The sequence below is a fragment of the Choristoneura fumiferana genome, chromosome 23 (genome assembly GCF_025370935.1).
Source record: "Choristoneura fumiferana chromosome 23, NRCan_CFum_1, whole genome shotgun sequence".
In the NCBI taxonomy this organism is placed as follows: domain Eukaryota; kingdom Metazoa; phylum Arthropoda; class Insecta; order Lepidoptera; family Tortricidae; genus Choristoneura; species Choristoneura fumiferana.
In genome coordinates this window covers 4,669,761-4,693,730 of record NC_133494.1, presented here as the reverse complement: position 1 = coordinate 4,693,730, position 23,970 = coordinate 4,669,761, and the positions used below count along the sequence as shown (strand labels likewise).

General features: G+C 36.9%; 1 protein-coding gene across 1 annotated transcript; it reads left to right on the top strand.

Annotated features, from left to right (window-relative positions):
* Positions 1–9,089: 9,089 nt before the first annotated feature.
* On the top strand, positions 9,090–21,627 carry LOC141441032 (lysozyme-like). The gene is made up of 4 exons (XM_074105652.1): positions 9,090–9,251; positions 16,558–16,752; positions 18,340–18,413; positions 20,657–21,627. The coding sequence occupies exons 1-4, from the start codon at positions 9,185–9,187 to the stop codon at positions 20,801–20,803; spliced, it is 483 nt and encodes a 160-aa protein (XP_073961753.1). The 5' UTR covers positions 9,090–9,184; the 3' UTR covers positions 20,804–21,627.
* Positions 21,628–23,970: the final 2,343 nt, after the last annotated feature.

The following is a 23,970-nucleotide window of genomic DNA, read 5'->3' as shown; positions in this document are numbered from 1 at the left end:
GCGCCAAAGGTGTATCTAGAACATCTCACTGGTTCAGTAACAGCCTATTCACTCTAGCTTTGAAGAGCCCTAGTTTTTTTTTTATTCTACTGGATGGCAAACGAGCAAGTGGGTCTCCTGATGGTAAGAGATTACCACCGCCCATAAACATCTGCAATACCAGGGGTATTGCAGATTGTATTTATGCGGAAATACAGACGACGGGAGCGAATTTCATTCCTAAGCAATTCGCATTATGAAAGATGAAGCAAACAGCTTCGTGCGGGCCAATGGGACGCTAACTACATAGGGTGAAGACGCTCCCCACCGCCTGGAAGTCCGTTGGCAAAAAGGAGGGAGATGGAGGAATTAGATCATGTAATTCCTGTATAATGTATAGGTAACTATATAAAACCCTTGGCATCGATCTAGATCTAGATAGCATCGCATCAGTTGCACACATGCTCAGTAGTTGAAAGAGAATAGGGATGTTGACACCATTAAAAAATAATTCGAAGGCACGACTCCAGTAAAAAAACGCTTTATTTCAGCCCTGAAAACCAGATTAATTTTCGCTTAACTGCATGATTAGATTTTTTGTTGCTTTAAAACAAATAACAACCCTACATCCCTATTGTACGCTTGACTCCTACACGGCAAGATACAGCACGATAGGTTCCCAGAACAAAAAGTAGGAACCAGATGAAAGGGGGACTAAACATTTCGAAAATAGTAGATTGTACAACAAGAGCATATAACGAGCCATTTTACCCGAGATGGTTATATAGCCACGGCGAGTGTCGATAGAGACGTCGAAGGTAAAATGTGTTTGATGCTCGCGTTTTATACTGCTCTTCACTTCGATTGCGAGGAAATGAAATAGCAACAGTGGAAACAATTTTTCACTTACTACGTACCTTTTATTTTTCATGCATTTCTGTAATTTTAATTGATTTTTATTTTTATATAAATTAAAAATGATTAAAAAAATATGTAGAAACTTTTTCGTTTGTGGCTGTTGATACTATTACCTTGGTCTTAGACGAAGATTTTACTTTATAAACTCGAACTTTACGAGCATGAGAAGTGAAAAACAAATTGTTTCTATACCGAAGAATTTGATGTCAAAAATGTGGCTGTTAAGTTGAAAGTGGCGCGTCGTTTAACTTAGCATATACGGGTCTACCTAACGCCCACTCAACTCCAGTCATATACGCATGATATGAAAATGTCACCTCGTGCACCTTGATGACGCATCATTAGTTGGTATCCCAAGGCAAGCCTATGAGCGCATTGTTATTGTCTTGTCCTAAATGGTATGCGGATTTGCACATTTATTTATATTGTAAGTATCTGACGGTTGTCAATCGTTTCTTAGGCTTTACTTTTTTCCAGCCATTTATTGTGATCCAGATTGATGTTGGTTGAGCAGTAAAATGTTACGTAGTACCTACGTCAGACGAAAGACTCAAATACAAAGTAAACTGCCGCATATAGTAGAAACTAGTGTTTACCCAGGGCCGGATTTAGGGGAGGGCATCCGGGGCTACAGCCCCGGTGCCTCCTACAAAAAAGGGACTCCACAATAGAAAATTCCGTTTTTTTTTTCAATTTCCAAAGCCGTGATTGTCCGAAGCCGTGGTGGCCGAGTGGTTTGACCTATGGCCTCTCAAGCAGAGGATCATGGGTTCAAACCCCGGCTCGCACCTCTGAGTTTTTCTGAATTCATGTGCGAAATTACATTTGAAATTTACCACCAGTTACGGTGAAGGAAAACATCGTGAGGAAACCTGCACAAACCTGCGAAGCAATTCAATGGTGTGGTGAAGTTCCCAATCCGCACTGGGCCCGCGTGGGAACTATATAGGCTGGGATTATAAGTAAACACTATAGTAAACAACGTTTTATTTGATTTTTTTTCGCTGTTTTACCTATAGCAATTTGTATAAACATAATTATACTGTTCGTTTGATTTGGAATTTAAGGGCAACACACACAGAGAGCGGGCGCGGGTCGTGCGCGGGCCCGCGACGGGCGTATTTGCATGGCGGTATATGGACGCCTTCACACAGAACGCGGGCGCGGGCGCGGGTCGTGCGCGGGCCCGCGCCCGTCGCCCGTCGTCACAAACAGCGCGCGGGCCGAGCGCAGAGTTACCAACTCTCAAAAATATTTATCCCTTAAACTTAAGTTAAAAACCCCGAAAATTGCTATAATTAATTGGAAATCCCCCTAAAACATGTTAGTATAGGTAGTGCCACAAGAATTGAAGTGAATGATTACACACACAGCAACATGTCGTATAATGACATCAGGCAGGATTGTAAGTTTGATATACTTACCATCCGGATTTTTTTTTAAATTTTCCACCCACCGGCTTACATACTTAAATACAAAAAAATCTCTACTTTACGTCTATGGGAGGTACCCATAAAATGTATTGTATTGTATTGTATTGTAAAACTCTTTATTGTACATAAAAACACGTTTTTTTTTAAATTTTTCATTGTACGTATCATTTTGTCGGGATAGTTTTCATTATATATCCGTGCAAAATTACAGCTTTCCAGCATAGATAGTCCCTGAGCAAAGCCGCGGACGGACAGACAGACAGACAGACATGGCGAAACTATATGGGTTCCGTTTTTGCCATTTCGGCTACGGAACCACAAAATAAGTAATAGTTCAAGTACAGAAGCCTCACTACCCTACAAAAGTGACGTTTTGGCATAAGAATCGTGCCTACTTATACTTCTCTGCCTATCGCATAACTCGTGTAGAGCTAGGGTTTTTTTTATTTCAATTATTTATGCTGGCTCGTGCTGAGGCACCGAATTCGAGCTAGTAGGTACACCTAGGAAAATATTTTGAAGGGTTTTGTAGTCGGTTTCATTTATTGTTATTTTTTTTTATTTTTTTGGAGTCGGTTTTACTTTTTTGTTAACCACATATATCTCGCGGCACTGTATAATTCTGTGTCGAGTTGACAAAAATGTCGTATCCCTTATAAGTTTACGTAGATAGTGTAACTTTCTTACTAAATAAAATTATTATTATTCTTATTATTAGTTCTAGAACTGTTTTAATTTGTACTCGAAAAGTCGCCAGATAAACCATTTTAATTTGTCAAAACTTTTTTTTTGGTCGCTAAGATTTAAGCAAAAGCCGTCACTTCTAGGGACAAAGTCACTAAACTGGCAACATTGATAACCGCTGCGGGCCCGTCGCGGGTCCGACCCGCTCTCTGTGTGAATACAACGAACCGCGCGGCTCCCGCGGCGGACACGACCCGACCCGCGCCCGCTCTCTGTGTGTGTTGCCCTTGGTTCGACAAATAATTCGTGATTCTTTCAGTTCTCCAAGCGAGCATAGGCTGCCGACATTGCACACAAAGCCAATACACAACTTTACATCTGAAAAAGAAAAAGAAAAATCTTCGAAATAAATTAGGTAAGGTACACACGGTCCGGATGTGATGGGGAATTTACTTTGTTCTAAACAAGAAATAAACCGCATCCTCCAAGATAACCATCACATCACGATTTGCACGTTCAACAGACCATGATATATCGATACTTATGGCTATTGATTTATTTGTGATGATTCCCTTGCACCAATATGAAGAGGCGTTTATTATTTACTGTTCAGATAGGTAGGCATATATTTAAGTAGAAATTTAGGTGTAAGCACCTATTGCATCGGGAAATAGGTAAGTGGGGTGGCGCCTAACTATACCTACTTCGTTTTTTGCAGTTAGAAAGAAGGTAAGCGATCTTGACGTGTCTTTTTATTGAAAAAAAAAACATGAAGTAATAAAATAAAATAAAATCAAATAAGTATTTTATTTCCTTTTACAAGTAGGTTTATAAATGACAGTTTCCGGGACCTCCCTTTAGGCTTACAGTGCCTGTGTTAGGACGTGTGTGAAGTAAAAGCTTTTAAAATAAGTCACAGCAAATATATAACAATTAGTAAGGTTATATGATCATTTATGTTATTTTGGTATCATATAGTAATATAAACTGTTTTTTTAAAACGTTTTTCAATAAAAAGACTCATCAAGATTGTTTACCCTTTTTCTAATGCTAAATAAACGAAGTATACGCAATTCCCACCGGATTGCTTTACCCTGCTTTACCTTACCTTACTTTACTTTACCCGACTGCCGGTATATAGGTATGTGTGCATGTACGTACGAGTATATGCGTGTTTATTACTCCTTCACGCTAATAGTTTGATGGTTTTGGATGAAATTTGAAGTGTCGATTGGACGTCTCAACATACAATGTAAATTTAGAAAAATCCCGGAATTACAATTTGACTCCAGTGCTGGTTAAATGATTATAGTACACGAGCAGAGCCACGGGCAAAGGTTAGTGGTAGGTATAAATATGATTAACCTGACCTCAGTGATGTGTTGAGTTGTTTCTACGAATTAAAGAAGCTAATTAACGTCAATTAAATTTCGATTAATTGCACTTTATTTTTTCCGGATGCAGACGCACATATTTATTTTAGGTAGGTAGTTTTTTAGGGTTCCGTAGTCAACTAGGAAACCTTATAGTTTCGCCATGTCTGTCCGTCTGTCTGTCTGTCTGTCTGCTCGCGGGTAAGCTCAGAGATCGTTACTAGAAAGCTGTAATTTGACATGAATATACATATGAGTCACGCCGACAAAGTGCATGGTACAATAAAAAAAAGTAAAAAAAAAATAATTTAGGGTAGGTACCATAGATAGACGTAGTGGGGGTGATTTTTTTTTCTCGACTAACCCTATATCGTGAGGTATCGTTGGATAGTTCTTTTAAAACCATTGGGGGGTTGCTAAGACAATTTTTCTATTCAGTGATCTGTTTGCGAAATATTCAACTTTAAAGTGCAAATTTTCATTGAAATTGAGCGTCGTCGTCCCCCCCTCTAAAATCTAAACTGTTGGGTGGAAAAATTAAAAAAAAACAGAAATATATCAAATTTACAAGTAAAATTATAGGGGCTAAGATTGCTTGAGAATTATTAGTAGTTTAAGAGCTGGTAAATAGCAGCCTAAGGTATAAAATATACCTAAACTTGGAAGATTCGAAGAGAAGATTGGAGGGGGGCCCTCCCGCCATGTAAAGCGCCTTAAAAAAATTCTGTACTGTCCTCCTTCCTAAGCGTTACGTAACACCCAATGACCATTACCATTTTATTTATTTAGCCTTTCTTTAGCCGTTTTCCGAATTAAGTTGGCATTTTCAGGCATAGTCACACTGGCAACTCAGCATGAGAGCATTTATAGGCCAAGAACAACAACTGATGATGCGAATTTCCCACTTTTGAGCACGTTATAGTATGTACTTGTTACAACAAAAAACTGTGACGTAACGCGTTGTTTGAACCAGACTGTAACGCATCATAACGTTTTACATGACACCGCTTCCCCCAAATTGTGTTACGTACCTAATACCTTGTACTATTACTTATTCTGCGGTAATTACTAGAACGCTCCCTTAGTTGAGGATAAAATGTGTTTTGTAAACAAGTCATACACTCTGCTCTTCACTTTGACTCTAAGAAATTTAAACAGCAGCAATGATCCTACTTATACATATAATATTAAATAATAATACATAACTAGGTACCTACATATTAATAGGCTCCTGACTTTTGTTTTCCGTCCGTGCATGCTATATCTGTAATAACTTATTATTATTGTAGTTTTATTAATTTATCTGTTATTAATGGCTCGGTTTGCAAAGTGCTAACTAATTTACGTTAGAGGCGAAGGACAACCTGTTGGCAGGTACTTAAAATTTGGAAAAAATAATGATACTTAGTAGTATATAATGAATTATAGAGTGGAAAACTATCACAGCCTACGAATAAATAACAAGTCTTTATTCGTAGATCACAGCCTAGTAGACCAAACTAATCTATTTGAATATATTTGTAAACGTTACAATTTGCATAAGAAAGGCATTATCAATGTTTCCTGGAAGTTCATTTGTAACTCATTCGGATGATCTAAGCGGACCATACTTTTAAGTAGGTACCTATTTACATATTTAAGTAATTAGTGTAATAATGTAGTTAGTTGTAACTGTTGTGCAGTAAATCGGCAATTACACTGAGTCGTTCGCCGCATGCTGCGTGCGGCGACCGCAAAAGTGTAAAGAACACGGTAGTCGGCCGCATTCGGCGAGCGACAGCTGCCACCGCTATAATATGGCCGCCGCAGTAGACGGACCTACCTACCTACCTATTGAAGAGATAAAAAAAATCAGCTTTTGAGAGAGTGATTTATTTACGTTATATACAACGCGCGATGTTTGTTTACTAAATAAATTATGAATTAATACTTCTTCTACTTCCAGTCTCACCTCCATCTCCGCTGATAAGGCCTCCGCTGCAACCCTAGTACCTAATTACGCTCTTAAGACAACCTAGGCCTTAATATTAAAAATTTACTGCACTTTAGTCTGGACCGACCGGTTTCTAGACGCAGAACGCAGCCAGTTCTCTAATAATAGACCAGTGTCAAATGATAATTACGGACGTTTAATGCCTACATTATGTACCATTACACATTCCCTTGGTAACACTTACTGTACATTGTGAGCTTTTATGTTCGTATATTATAAAACTTATAGGTATTATATAAGTCCCAGCCCCAGCAACGAAGTGCAATTTGTCAGTTCATTACCGACAGACAGTAGGCTACAAACCCGTTTGCAATGACGTCTCAGCAAAATCCTAAGGCCAAGAATTGATGCGACTAAGGAGGGCTAGGCGGTGCAGAGAAATAAGTACTTAGGCCACCATTCAGAATCAATGCGTCAACGCGCACGGCTGACAGCACTGAATATTCTGCTGCATCCAGCTGTACAATACCCACGACGTATTGTCCCGATTATTTTACTTTACAAAAGCTAGCAGTGGAGAACATAAGCTGGGAATACGCATGCCTCTAGCTGGCACCTTGCATAACAGCTCCTTGTACGTGCCAGCTATTGTATTGTGTATACACTAACGGCTGCGAAACGAAAGACGCCAATTGCATACAAGTTTAACTTGCAAATGTATTCACTGTGTGCCGGTTACTTCTCCATGCCATTAACTAACTAAGTAATATGCAAGCTACTGATATGTTTTACAGGCATGTGTATTCCCGGCTATAGAGTGTGTATGAGTGTTACATGGACTGCGGTGATTGCTTTCCACCGGGTGAATCTCCAGTTAGTTCTGCTGATGTCTTATATAAAAAAAACCTCGGTTCAGCATTCCTATATTATATTCCTATATTAAGTACTCCTACAAGCAAAGTCGCTAAGGGTGCATTTTACGCCCCCATAAAAGTGGAATAGGGACTTGCAGAATGGACCATCTTCAATCACCACTTTCCGCCTCGATAGAAGTACAGTCTAAAGCCGGGTCTCCACTGAGTGAGCCGCCTCGAGCGGTTGCCATTTTCTGTGCGATTTTGAGCCCTGTGTAGAACAAAATTATTCCTCATGAGCTGGCCTTGCGAGACGGCTCGCTCAGTGGAGACCCGGCTTTAGGGCTGCGCCGAATAGCAAGTCTATTTGGGTGCATTATCATTAAGTATAACATAGTAAGTATTATGTATGGTAAAGGGAGAAACCCAAAACGTTTACAGTGAACGCATGTCAATCATAGTAAAATGATTAAGGCAAACTATAGAGCTGAACTCTACAAACTGCCTCGGGATTTTCCGATTCCAAACTTATTCCCATCATTTACATCTAAATTTGAATTGTTGAGTTCAGTAACCGAAAGGTCAAAACAGAACTCTATGGTTGTCACTCATGAGGCCGTCCGTCCATTATGCCCGTCTGTCACACAGGTTTTTACAGCCAAACGGTTGGAGCTACATTCCTAAGCCGAGTTTATACTTGCAACAAAAATCGTGCAAGTTGCATTACATTGCGGCGCTCGATTGACTACTACAAATTCGTTGGCTTTAAGGCCTTGCATTGTAATGCAGCTTGCACGATTTTTCCTGTAAGTCTAAACTCGGCTTTAAATTTTTCAGTTTATATACATACAGGGTGGAAACAATAAGTGATCTCACTCGATTATTTCTAAGCTATGGCCCAAGCCCTCTTGTTCTGAGAGGAGGCCTGTGCCCAGCAGTGGGACGTATATAGGCTGGGATGATGATGATGATGATGACTCGATTATTTCTAAGCTACTTATACAAAATATCAAAAAACTGGTTACTGAACATGAAACTAGTTACCGTGGGACTCACTCATATTAAATATACGACCGACGACCGGATGGCCGAGTGGTTAGAGAACCTGACTACGAAGCTTAAGGTCCCGGGTTCGAATCCCGGCCGGGGCAGATATTTGTATGAATAATACGAATGTTTGTTCTCGGGTCTTGGATGTTTAATATGTATTTAAGTATGTATTTATCTATATACGTTTGTTTATCCGTTGCCTAGTGCCCATAGTACAAGCTTTGCTTAGTTTGGGACTAGGTCAATTGGTGTCAAGTGTCCCATGATATTTATTTATTTATTTATTTATTTATTTATTTATTTATATATTGACCCGGATAACTCACGTCTTAAATCGCGAGTTTGCATGTTTACATTTGACAGTTGTAATGAAAATGATGATGAAAACGCGGGTAGTTGTGTGCCGGTGTCAGTTTCGTCGGGTAGTCGCGCGAGCAGAGCGGCGGCGCGCAGTGCGCGTGTTGCAATTGTGCCCACTACAATTGAAATGCGAAGAAAAATGTACGGACGTTTGCTACTTTACGTTGCAGTTGGAATACAGCACTGGCCGCCTTAGGTGATATTCACCAGAAATAGTTTTGGTTTGTATTATCCTTGCCGCAGTTAGTATTTTTCTCTGCAAAATTGCAGATGTTGCTTGATGATGTAGTTAATAAAAGAACAAATGCAGAAATCTGAAATGAATGAAGTTTCAGAGTACAGTAAGTATTAACAAAAAAAAAACATTCAAAGAAAACGACAAAGCGTAATTCATGAATTCATAATGCTGTTGTGTTGGTATGTAAGTAACAAATTTTTGACCAATTTCCACAGAACATAGTGAATCAGATCCGTTCGGCTATCCATATAAGCCATGTAAAGGCCACGATCAATGCCAGTCCACCACTGTATCGCGGGAACAGCCGACGCTTAGCAATTCAAAGTTTTTTTTTAATATATTTTTTTTTAATTTCCGCCGCAATGGCGTCAGCCGTGATCAAGTTCAGTGCCATATTGTTTTTTGTTGCCGTGTGTGCTGCTGATGTCTGTTAGTATTTTTTGTTTATATTTTTTATTAGTGATTAAGTAATTAAGTTGTTTGACATATTGTCATGCGTAATTTGACCGGTCCCATCCCAAGCAACTACTCTACGAAGATCAATCTTCGACTAAACTAGGATTTATTGTAAAAGAAACAAAATGGTACAGATATAGTGATTATTTAAGGGATGACTCGTTTATTTATTATTAAATATAGATTAAATTGAATAAAATAATAATAATAATAAGAATACAAAGAAAACTTACCTAAGAAACCTTAACTAAATATATCTATATGTTACTATAAAAATAAAAATTATAAAAAGAACACCCCGTCCAAAAGATCTGCCTGTGGCAGAGTTCCCATGATGCTGGCCGCATTACACCTTTGGACCGCAAGTGCGATCCGCTGGGATAAATACGTACCAGCTCTTGGGTCCCCAGTGATTATTGTTTTTTCGGAAAAGTTTTGATTTATCTTGCTTTTCTCAACTAGCTTACTGAACTTTACTAAAGCTAAATAAGACAGCAAGATAAATACTAATATATCCGACATAATACGATTTTTAACTTAAGTTTATGTATTTTTTACATATCATAATTAATTATACAAAAATAGCCGTCTCTAATTAAAATCGGATTATAAGCCGCATTCAAAAACAACAACTAATAAATTATAATGCAAATGGACGAGTCCCGTTTTCAATATTTCGGAGGCAAAAGTAAATTATTAAAATATTATCAGAGGTCTCTAAGTGGGGCAATATAAGTAATTTAATTGAATATATTGTTTTCAATGACCGCTAATCTCGGAAACGACTAATACCTACTTCCTTATATATAAATTCAAGAGGAGAGAAAATATCGATATCGTTGTTATTGCTATATGTCTATAGGTATAACTGCGAGAGTCACCGTATCTTGCAGTTGAAATTATGCATATTGTAGACACGTAGAGCCCTTGAGAAAATTTTATTATGCGTTTTATGTCGTACTCGAAATTCTTAATTTAGCCTCTACTTACTTAGAATTTTAATTTAACTATCAAACAAAGCATAAGTTTTTAATCTGATTATTAACATGTAGAGATTTTTCTACTGCGGGCTCTAATTTTTATCGTATCTATTGAGGTAGAGTGAAATCATAAAAGTTAAGGGTGCCACTTTTTAGATGAGATGAGAGTTACATTTGACGAAAATGGCTACAAAGGTGAAAAAAATGCGTGAAGAATTATAATTCATCTTTCATCCGTTCGCTAATTTTCAGACTACGCTACAGTTTGTTTGATAGAATCAGATAAAAGTATTACTTACTCAAAAATTGTTTTATGCGTGTAAATAAATGTTAAAGTTTTGGGGAGTTTTGGGCCGGTTATTCTCTGGGAAAACAATTTAGCAAACAACGAGTTCGGTAGGTCCGGCAGATTTTGGTTGGATAGGAAAGAGCATGAAACATAATATGATACGCTCTAATGGCTTACATATATGAGTGGAGTTACGTTAAATATTTTAACTGCTTTGTCTTGTCGTATAGTCGTATCATTGCCATTGACTGTACCTACCCAATAATTTGATGAGTATCTTTCCAAACTTATTTTTTATATTAAACATGTTGTTTATTTATATCTAGGTTTACGTGAGGTATTTATTTGCGAGAACGATGACAACAAGTCGTCCATGACGATTAATTTATTACATGTGCGTGTATAAAACACGGCTCTTCCGCATAATAGTATGGTAATATGCTATTAGGATACTATATAGCCTGACATTATAAAGAAATATCTTTAGAAATATTTTATGCAAATTGTGAGTACTTCTTGTCAAATTATCCCTTATATCAACGGCAAGTAGCAGGGTTTAAATTTCGACACTTTTCCATGAACACATTCAATTTTTTTAACAGTTGCAACAGGCTATTCTCCTCACTAAACTCTCAAAAATGTCGAAGTGTGGCGGCCTTAAGGCTTGGGGTCAGTAACCATGACAGGGTTGCGAATTATTACGAGTATTAAATAAAAAGGGTTCATGGTGGATGATGGATGGCCACTTCCAACCGAAGTAATAGGAGGTCTATGGAGGAAGCCTATGTCCAACAGTGGACGTCCTACGGCTGATATGATGATGATGATGATGATGAAAAAGTGTAGTTTTGGGGACAAGAAAAACTTGTACGGGTCGCCATACGACGTCAATAAGCCAAAACGAACTACTTAATAAATTAAAGTGTCAAGAAAATAATGAAGGTAATAAATAAAACAAAGACTTCTTCCTCTAATGGGGCAATAATCAAGTTTATGTGAAATGAAATTACCGCCATATCGACGGCGTTGTGATGGCGTTAATGATTATTGGATATTGTTTGATGATTAAACGACTTAATTGCAAGACAGTTATTACGGGATAATTGCATTATTATACGGGCGGCTTTCTGAAATTTGCCATAATAAAGATTTTTCACTATAACGGTAATAATTGTTTATCGAAAATTTCCTTAACATTACTACAGCCACCAGCGCTAATATCTGACACTGACATCTGACAAAGAGTGCATAAATATCTAATACCGCTCTACATATTTCTGGGGCTGGTAAGACGTGCCTTATATTTTTCCACTTCGCTGTGGCAGATATTAATGCAAGTGACTGTACACTTTTCGGATCACTAATTGTGAAGTAAACAACAGCGCCTACCTAAATGATTTAAGTTCTTCTGTGTACAGTCGAACAACCTGATTCATGTACGGGTGAAACCTTTTAATAATCAATTTCAGTTTGATTTCCTTATGGGATGTAGCCCCAAGGTTTTCAACCTAGTACATTATTCAGTTTATTCGACTGTACATACTATACATATAAGATTTCCTTCGTGCTACACTCTCGATTTACTTTTATCGGATACAACAAGAGCTCCTGTAGCCAGTCAAACCAGTTCTGCAATCCTTTAAAAAAAAATTGCGATAGTAAGTAGGTACCTACTAGCCGAGCATCTTTGTGGTTTTTTTTCTGTGTCCAGTTTAATACTTCAAGGGTAGATAGATATCATTTTAAAATTGGCTGCATATTGCACAACATCAGAGTAAAAACGGATAATAGAGATTTTTTTTATAAAATATTGTTGCCAAGTTTAAATAGTAGATTGTACAACAAGAGCATAAAACATTTTACCCGAGATGTTCATATAGCCACCCGAGCCGGTACGGCGAGGGTGGATAGACACGACGAGGGGAAAATGGGTTTAATGCTCGAGTTCTACACTCTACTTTTCACTTCGATGGCGAGGAAGGTTGACACCTGATTACCTTGGTCTTTGACGAAGATTTTACTTTATGCACTAGAGCATAAAAAGTCATTTTATGTCGTCTAGATCCAGCATGAACTTAACGACCATGAGAAGTGAAAAAAGCATTTTTCATGTAAAATGTAACCTGTAAACTCACCCTCATTTATTTTTATCCTTTACCTACGTGCCTTTTAATTGTATTTTCAATCATAGTCGTAACAGTATAGGTAGGTAGTTGTTTACAGTGCAATGCTTATCTTGCGTAACTCGCGAGTTCACACTTGACCTCCGGTCACGATTGGTGTAAATGTTGACACTTGACATGAATTCACTTACGTTAAACACATATGAGGAAAGTTTGCAATATAAATAAACTAAAGCGTCTCCCACACAGAAGTCCTAACGGCCTTCCAAAGGTCATCCTAATTAGTAGCATTTATTGCCCCACCGTACTGTAGAAAACTGATACCAGAGTAGAACCTTTTCATAATTTATGGCACTATGATTTTTGTGGCAGATTATGTGATGTGATGCTAATATGACATTAAAAGCACAAAGGTTCCCTGGTACGCGATTCGGTTTCTTTGAAGTACTTACTTACTTTACGTGCAACCGAACTTCGGTCGAGCGAAAACCGAAATTTCGCGGCTGAATATGTTACTTTACGATTACTTTGAAATGCTTTAAGCAGCGTTGCCGGCGTAATCACACCGAATTTCCGCCGAACTTTATAAATGGTATGTCATAACAGCCGAATGTGAGACGTGAATATTAGCCGTGTAATTTCGGTCGCGAATCTTGGGCATAGTGTGCTCAGACACTAAAATAAGTCTTTGGTTATCGTCATCTCGTTATTAACCCTCAACACGGTCCAGCTGGCGACCGGTCTAGCATCAGGCGACTCGTTTGACTGCATGCTTAAGAACTCCTTGGATACTCAACGGTAGATTTACTGTTTATTTTCTCAACGTTTTAGTATCCTTTTCGGTTTAGGGTCGAAGACCGAAGTAATTAACTGTTGCATGTTAAATTTAATGTTTGCTTTTATTATTTGACTTATATAGTCCGTGTGTGTAATTTATTGAATCTGGCGTTATTTTACTGAGGTCCTTAAATGAAGTAAAATCAATTTATTGTGTTCAGTTCATTGTATAGGTACAGAGGAGGAAACTGAATTGTGTACAAGGGGGAGAGCTTTTCATAATCAATGAGGGCTATCGTTTTTTGTCTTACTAGATGGCGCCACTGTTGCATGAGGTTTTTAAGTGTGGCTTTCAAAGCCTGTTATTACGGGCGTGAAAACAAATTTTAGATTGAAATCATATTTAATACATCTTAAAACCGTACCATAAAAATATCAAGCAACAGTGCGCCATCTAGTGAGACAAAAAACGATAGCCCTCATTGAGTTCTAGGATGGCGTACATTGATAGCAGTATTAAATTTGTATGAAAAAAGGAAAATCTAAAGACTCCATTATTTTTAAAAGTCGCTGAACTAATGTTTATTTGCTCGTATTACAGGCCACACCCGGTATTAATACATATTTATATTTTTGTATTCCGCTATAGTACTGAAACTACTAGAGAGATTTTGTTATGAATTAGATGTCATACGAGTCGTTAGTAGGTATAGTCCGAGTACGGCTCAAGGTCAATATTAAGACTTACTTATTATTACATATTACCTGACTTCTGATCATATTACAAGGGGGACATAATGTGGACTTCAACTAACGAGACTGGTAAATTTTCCTGAGTAAAGCTCTCCCTCATCCTTGTTTTGCAACAGAACTTTGTCTTAAACAAAAAATAAAATATTTCAAAGAAATACATCCGCATGTAAACCATTTATGATAGTAATGAATATTAAAGACATTTTATAAATGGATGAGCAGTTGAACACACATGCCCTTTCAGAGAAGCGTGGATTGTAAAAATAAATCATAAATTCTCTTAAAATGATGTATGTATCTGTAAAAGGAATGATGCATTATTCACAATAAATTCCAATATGTAGGTAGTTCTACAAGTTGATCTCAAGATAATCAGCTGTTTATTCACTGGAGCAACTTTTTCGAGAGTTAACCCCAGGTTAGACCTGCAGAAAAAATCGTGCAAGTAGCATTACATCGCTGCGCTCGATTAACCACTTCGAACTCGTTCCTTTTACGACCTCGCAATGTACCTAATACAATTTGCAGAATTTTTCTTGCAAGCCTAACCGAGGCTTTACGAAAATTTCTTTTAAAATATCGCTATTTGCTTAATAACGGAGAGCCCCATCTCTGCGATCATTGAAGCCCTTAATACAACACAAACAGTAGGTTCAAACAATAAATACAAACGAAACAGCAAGATTCTCAAAGAATTTCGAATATGCAAAAACACTTAAAAAACCAGTGTCCTTCAGCAGCTTCGATATAGTTTGCTGGTACATGCACCAGCACCAATATCTGATACAACAGAGCGTGAATACAATAAATATCCGATACAACTCTATCTCTATTCAGGTAACTCTACCTAAAATAAAAAACTTTATTCATAAAGAAAAAAAATAGATTACTAGCAATCTGGTTCTCATTTTCGTTGCCCATAGTGCAACCATTTATGCTAATAATTTAACTATCTCATGGCTAATCTATGATTCATTATGAAGAACAATAGTGTTCAAATTAGCTGGTAGTTTACCGACTTAATGGCCATAATCGCTCGTAGTAGTAACAAGCCGGAACTTATAATGTCATAATGGCAACGAAAATTCCCAGAAAATTTGCTATCGGGAAATCCATTCCTAGAAAATATTCATGACATAATTGCAGTAGATTAGAAATAATGAAAACTAACCAGGAACAGTATTTATCTGCCTTAGTAACTATAGTAGGTAATAGTGTAGATACGATTTGTTTTGTTTGCATTATCATTCAGCAATGAAACAACACATTTAGAACACAATATTTGCGATACAGTATAGCTAGAACCGCATGGTGTTGTGGTAATATATTCTTTACACATAGAAATAAATTATGAACTCTTAATTTATAAAAATATTCAAATCTCTGCAGGCAATATTCAGAATTATTCTTAGGAAGAAGTCATTTTTAGAAATCGTAAGTTTGTTTTTCTCTATGAATATCAGAACTTCCCAACCTTTTCCAAGGATGAACCGTAGCGCCTAATTACCACAACCCACGGACCCCTACAAATTTTAAATTTCGGTTTTGTGTGCGGACCCCTAGAAACAGGACCACGGAACCAGTTCGGCCGGGATCCGCAGATCACAGGTTCAGAAACACTGCCAAATAAATTTACACCGATTATTTGAAACCAGTATAACTACATAATATCAGCGAGCTCTACATAACCATTCAACATTAAAATAGAGGGAATATTGAGGGACAGGGTTGTGCAAGTGCCTTGACCTCAGAAAGATTTACTGCAGCGGCTTTTAATGCATTTACATAAATTTAATGTCACTGCATCATGTCAGGAATCCTTAACGACTTCTGCAAAACAAAATTTGGGATTCGGCGAAGTTCACTGACGCACTATAAAATTGTCAATAAACAGGAAAATATCCATATATACTTGCGTGCTTTTAAAAGTTACAAATGAATTGAGTACTTACGAATATGTTGAGGAGTCAGTTCGCTTTGGTGGATGAAGGCAGCGCCTGTTAGCATTTTCAAGGAATATTGATTGTTATGGACTTTAAAAAGACTTTTATCAAATCGGTATAATTAACAGATTCATCCGCGTGATTGCTTTAAAACCTAGTTTGGCTCAAAGCCAACATTTGATAATCGATCCTGGTAAGATTATCCGATGCAGCTTCTATACTCAAAACCTAAAACTATTTTTTTTTCTCTTCATTGATTCTTGCCTTCTTCCCCGTCAATATCGGAGCCAGATAGACAGAAAAATCCATTCTGATGGCTTCGTGCACCAACAATATCTGGCTCCTAAGAATAAATGTGTTCCTTGCACTTAGCAAAACGACGAAGACTCAATAATTCTAACTACTTTTTTCCAGCGGAGCTAGTCGGTGATAAATCCGCACAGCCAGTGACAGAAGTCTGTCTTGGTTGCATCTGCCAGGCCATCTCCGGCTGCAAGGCAGGTCTGACGTGCGAGGGAGACACCTGCGGCCTGTTCCGCATCACCTGGGCCTACTGGTCTGATGCCGGCAAGCCCACTCTCCAGGGTTACGGACCTGACCATCCCGACGGTAAGCTTATGTAATTGTAAAGTAAGCGAAACTCCACGGCACGGGTGAGCTTTTGGCATGAAAAGAGTAAAGAGACAATACCTACCCAGGTTTGGCCCGGGTTGCCCGTCTGTGCAAGGGAGGGGGGTAAACACCATGACACCAACGTCGGCCCAATGTTTCTACAATTGGGCTATAAACAATATAAACCGTGACTTAATTGTTCATCACAATCAAGCCTGAAATAATCAATCAGTTTCGACTTGGTCACTTTGTAACTGACAAACCAATATAATCAATTTGTACCTATTGATAAAAATAATATGTTGGAAGTCATCTTGCATAAATGTGTGTCATCGTCTCAACATTTGGTACGAGTATCTCCTGCCTATAAATTCCAGAGCTGGGATCTAAGGATGAAAGTGTAAGGGATGGATTTTTATAGAATATCCTTTAGCGGAATCATCCTACCAAGAAAGTTACTAAACTTTTTACCGTGAAGAGGTTCTACGAAAAATTATGATTCGCTTTTATTACAACTAATTGTTTTAAAAATGATCGTTTTTTCTGGCTAAGTAGTTACTAATGTCATTAAGTAATTAATTAAAAATCCATTCAAATTTATGACACGGCGAGATGTTCACGGCAACATGTCTAAACACGTACTTTGCTAATAGATAATAATATTATATAATATATAACGTAGATAAAAATGTCGTCCAATACCGAATCTCAATCAATGAATTTTAAAATTACACAACTTTTCTGTATTAAAGATAAAAGACTTGGTACAAGATATCTAGAAATAGGTACCAAAGTAGTTAACACATGGAAATTGAATATTTTTTTATTGTCATCTGAAGAAATGATTTACAATATTAGAACCATCCTGAGAAGGAACTCGCAATTTCGACCTTTATCCCGAGACTAGCGAAACGTTGTATACAATAGTAATTTTATGATGATTCCTGTAACAGTTTACATAATTAAACTTTCACAAAAACGCTATCGACAATATTTTATACGAATTATATTATTTGTGTGTCATAGGGAACATCTTAAATTGACTCTACCCGCTCTACCATAAGATTTTTGTTTGCTTAGTCATAGGTATTCTACAAAACTAGATTTACTAGACTAGATTTAGAAAAAATGTTAGTAACCTGTTATCTCAGTAAAGATCACATAACGAAATATTTAGCAAGGACGCGGTTCATTAAAATAGTTTTTTTAATACATATTAATTTATCGGAAGTAGGAAGTAAAGATGATTAAAAAATTAGCACATTTTCAATAACTTTTTATTATTTCGATTTGTTATCGTGTAAAGTCGGTTCCGCGGTACTTACACAATGCTAGTTTGTTTTGTTTGCCTTTTTCCCGCGTCTATGTCTACTGACTCTCCTTGAGTAGTTGGTACTCATGGGCAGCGGTGATAATTTCCCATCAGATTAACCCCTTGCTCGTTTTCCTCCCTCTCATAATAAAAAAAATGTAAAGAGGTATCAGACAGACAGACATCCATAACTACAAATACTCAAAGTAATTTTCGCATTAATAATATTATTAGTAACTATAAAGGATTGATTAGAACTATTTTTTTTTCAGCATACCGTACCTGCGTGGTGGATCCATACTGCGCTGCCCAGACTGTCCAGGGCTACATGAGGAGATTTGGCCAGGTAATATTTAGTATTTTTTTAATACATAAAAATATTAAATAGAGAGCCAGAAAAGAAATAACTGAATTACAACTAAAATTATGGTCAAAAGACTGGCAGCATTTCCTCCTTGGATAGCTATACTATTTTTTTTAAAAAGACTGCGGGGCCCTTTGGTCTCAAGTTGTGTCAACCTTGTGCTTTTTCAAATCATTTAAGAGTAGATGTGCGCCATGGCCCTGGGCCCAGAGTCTCAAAGCCAACAGGTATATTTAGGAAGAATTTAATTTTTGAAACACCTTAGATAACATGCTATAACTGCTTTAACTCCCAGATTACCTACTTGATACGTAATAATTAGAAATCGTTTATTATATTTTTATGATTTGACGACTCGTGTCCCAAAGAAATTTTGTACATTCCCGGGAGAAAACGTAGAGTAGATTTCTATAACATTACTCCTATGTACAACAAATAAACAAAGTTTACCATTTATTATAATTATGATCTTGATCGTTTGTAGCCTGTGTTTGTAGCTCGGCATAGAGAGAAACCTGTAAATTGATTTAATAAAAGTTATCGAAACGTGATTATCTCTGTTCAGGTTAGTTGTATAAGTGTTTATCTTTTAAATGTTAGGTCAACTCGCCAGCAAATCTAACTGATCCTAGCAACTATAACAATAGTAATAGGTACTATTCTAGTTTGTATTCGATTTGAGGAGACTAAGATACCATGTTCATTATGAACTAGGCCAAGCTAAACTCCAACATAAGTTAGTCCACCTTGTTTACTAAAATTCAAATTGAAAGGTCTCCGATTATAAACACACGAATCTTCCATGTAGCGAGTTTCCTTGTTTTTTACACCGTGAAATATAGACAATGCTTAATTATTTTTTACTGGTCGGTCATGGGTCGGTGTTGTTGTAAATTGAATTAATATCACATCGTGACATCGTCGCTTGCATTCAATATTTAGCGGCGTTCTTCTTACATCATCGAAGCAAATAACTAGCTATGTGCCAACCTTGTCATAATGTTAATATTCTAAGGCCATCAAATTGATATTGCTTTCCGAATATATTTAACTGATTATAATTTAGGTGTTTGTGTTAGAAAAATACACGTTTAAGTTAAACTGACTAAACTGTATATAAGTTACGATTAATTTGATTAATTTATCTGTATAAATGAAATCTAACATTTAGTGTTTGTCTTATAGACAAAACGCTCATAGCCACAACTGCTTTCGACCGTGTATTTCTCAAAAATGGAATATAATATAATCCTATTAATTATGAATAAATCGAGGCTTGAGTGGTCAAACGCAAAAACTCGATCTAATAATTCCAAATAATTCGCCCAAACCCATTGCAACATCTCGATCTAATAATTCCTAGTAACGCCGACTTTTAGGTTTTTATAACCACATAGCAGTTTGGTGCCGCTATAACAACTCGATTCTCACCGAGTGCCTGACGAAAATAATCACTGCACGCTACTACTACGTAGTTACAATACAATAATTCTTTATTGAACACCAACACATAACTAGTAAGCACCTACTTAAATGTGATGCAACTTTCTTAACACCTAATTCAGATATAGCTCCCCTATCATGACGTGATGATGACCGCAGTGAGATAAATTTAACTTTTAGCAGCTGTTAAAACTAAGCTAACTTTAGTTATTAAATGAACGATTATGAATTTCTTATTTGTCCGAAATAAAATAGTACATTGTGTCTTAAGGGCGGTAAATAAGGAATTACGAACGAGAGTCTATTAGAAGCCCGAAGTCGAAGACTGAGGGCTTTAATGAGTCGATGTTCGTAATTCTAGTATCGCCCGTACTAATTTTCATGCCATGAAGCCCAAGGTCGGTAAATGAGTTTGTTACTGAATGGCGCGCTGCTGCTCCTTGCGCGCGCTGCACACGCACGCCATACACATGCTGCGGAGGGGGAGGGCGGCGCGGAGCTGGCGCTGCCAAGAACGCAATCAGCAGTATCGGCAATTTTTGAAAAAATATTAGTTTTTCTTTTACAAATATACAATTTTACTCGCAAATGTGATGAAAAACATTGTATGTCGCACGGGCGGTACTAGAATTACGAACACCGACTCATTGAAGCCCTCAGTCTTCGACTTCGGGCGTCTAATAGACTCTCGTTCGTAATTCCTTGTTTACCGCCTTTAAGACTCAATATTACTTATTATTATTATATTTATAAAATATTACTTATTATTTTTATATTTCCAGGACTGCAACGGCGATGGCCAAGTGAACTGCTACGACCACATGGCGATCCACAAGAAGGGCGGCTACGGCTGCGCCGGCGACCTTCCCTTCGACTACGTCAATGTGTTCAATCAGTGCATCGCCGCCGTCGCAGCACATCAAGGCTAAACCATGCGAACATGGAGTCCTATATGTACTTAAATAAAATTTAAAAAAATGCCAAACATATGTAAATTTTGCGTAATTTTCATTTTAGAATCATCAGCATTACCGATTGTTACAGAAAAAGTGTCTCGTATCAGTTTAGTTACTATGTATAAAGATAACAAAACTGTCACCGAAAATTACTAAGTTAAGTTTGGGGCACTTTTGTTTCGCATGAGAATTAGTAGTAGGTAGTTATAGGTATAAGGTCACGATCGTTAATTTGAGAACCATTTCGTCAAAAAATCCTTTGAATTGTCATACAAAATGACAAATATTCGATCTTGAGTGGGTCCCAAATTAAATATCGTGACTGTACGACCTACTTTTGGGTTTGAGATGAAATAACCCAAAATTTCCAACATTATCTTTGAATATAGCGCGCTAGTTCTTGTCATGGATGCTAAAGTAATCTTGCTTGTAACTATTCAAAAATAAATAAATGCGCTATCGCTGATAATTATAACCTGATCTTACTGATCAATAACTTTTATTTTTTAATTTACTGGTATTTATTGATTTGATAATAGTGGACTCCAAAAAGTTCATTATCCGATACCTAAATAAACTAGTTGTAATATTTAAAACAATAGATCAAGTAAGTGCCAAATGACATTAATTAGCTACATAAAATTTCAAAACTATCTATTATAGATGTTTTTTTTCATACATTTCGACAATAAATATGTACTACTCCTTAGTAGGATTTTATACATTAAGTTGGCCAATTTTTATCATGTGAGTGCTCAAGACTTTTTATAATAATAAATCATCAATATAAGTATTTATTTCGTTTTTTTATTGAACCATAACAATGTTATCTTTTAACATATTGCAAATATGTAATCAGTACTTATAAGTATATTTTCTTGGATTTCGGTCTACCGCTTACGGACCGTAACTTCGTCCGCAGTTACATCGACTTCTCCAATAAACACTATGCTAATAATTGATAACTGAATTTTGGCCATTTTTGGTTTTTGTAAATCTCATTTTTTTATATTTGCATGATACATTTTATGGAGCATAAAGGTCTCTCTCTACCCATTACACATACCATCTTACCATGATCGTAACAGCAACGTGGCAGGCAAAAATATATGCTACGCAGAGACTGTGGCAGAGATGTACACAGGCACAGAGTACATAAGGTAACGGCGCCTATTACCGTGGTACTTAAGGAAGTTTTCAAATGAGTCCCAAAAATTAAGGGTATCGAAGCTCCTTAACAAACGAGAATATTTTTATTTAAGAGCGTTTATTTAACTTTCAGTGTCTTAACTTTTTGGGCTCGTTTTAGTTATTAGTATTTGATAAAATAATTATTGAAATCAAAATACCCAAATCTTCTATTACCGTGGTAATGGACAGGCTGTGATTCCATTACCGCGAATTGAGCTTCTATTAGCGAGGGTATAAAAAAACGGCAATTTTCTACCATCGGTAAAAGGAACCCGACACATGTTTTGGAACTTAATACCGAGGGATTAAAAAAGGGTAATGGCTTTGGTTCTGTATAATATTTTATATTGTACATCAAATATTTTTAGAGAAAATTTAAATAAAAAACTAAAGTATGATTCGAATAGTGTATCCAGCCCATTGTATTTTATTATGCTCATGCCACCAGTTATAGTTTGATGTATGCATGCTGAGTAAAAGTCACAACTTTATCAAAAAAATCTGCACTTACGGTACCCTAAATGTGACTTATTTTAACAGAAAAATAAAATGTCACTCGGTAATAGGGACTTCTTTAAGAACCTATTACCGACCCAAAGACAATTGAATGGGTCGGTAATAGATTCCCAAACATTCTATTACCGAGGGTTAAGCGATCATACCATCGTTAATTGGCTTAATTTGGAGTATTGCAAAATCTAATTCCGACCTATAAAAACTACAGGATAGAGTTGTGTTTGAATTACAAATCACATATACTTATTACATCCTTGGCATATAACCAAAATTACATAACTGGTAAGTAAATATAAAATTTCATCGCAATATTTAAATAACTTGGCAAAATAACGGTTTCTATAGAAACTACAAATTCAGTATTGAAGTTTTTGCTAAAAATTAAGAGTTTGTTAATACTTTTCATACCACGGAAATAGTTTTTTAAAAGCGTGAATAGATCAAGATTGGAATAACTGTAACAAATTATATAAACGATAATTTATACCAAAAATAAAGCTTGAAGAACCAAAACTACCACTTTAACTATTACCGTGATATACCACGGTATTACAATCAACAGTTAAAAATGGCGCCTATCACCGCTGTATTTTATTTTCCATTTTAATCGTATTTCCAGGCCGAAAAATGTAGAAAAAGTATTCAGAACTTGTACAAAAAACTATAAAAAGCCATTTAAAAACCTTAACATTAGTTCAATTGCCATAAATATTTTGTAAAAAACTAAATAAGATTCGAGTCTGCTTGTATGTGGTGTCACGCGTTAGTATGGCAAATCCTCTTCCGTCGGTGCCGTTTCGGAAAATCACGAATTGCGAGATGTTTGATTCATTCACATACACTAGCGCTAATAGATACGTGAGTCGACTAAATAAGCTTTTATCTTGTAAAATATATTTTTTTAAGAAATCTATCGGTTTGGTTATAAAATGCGTATTTTAAATTGCCGCGGTGATGGCCGTCGATTTCGATACCCCCGGTAATAGGCGCCGTTACCTTATATAAACACGGTAACAGAACTGCTCGGTACTGTAGGGCTACTACGAAACTAGACACTCGAAGTTCATGTCGTGCGGTCCCTCTCCGTCTCGTATTAAATAGTATAAGTGTCAGAGGGACCGCATGACACGAACTTCGTGTTTCGAGTTTCGTAGTAGCCCTTCTGAAGTGGCTATCGCGGTCGTTGCCTTATACGTTAAGACGTACAAGTTTGACTTAGAGCTCGAAAGTGTTCGCCCTGCATTAAGTGTCTAGTTGGTTATAAAGTCGATGTTTGTATTGAAAAGTATGTGACTATGCCTACTAGCGCGTATCCTAACCAACCGTCGCCGTTGCGTGCAATATATGCGCTTGACATTCCGTTCCTGTCATGATACGGTGTAGCGGTTGGAGAGCTTTATGCTCCATAAAATTTATCATGCAAAAATAAAAAT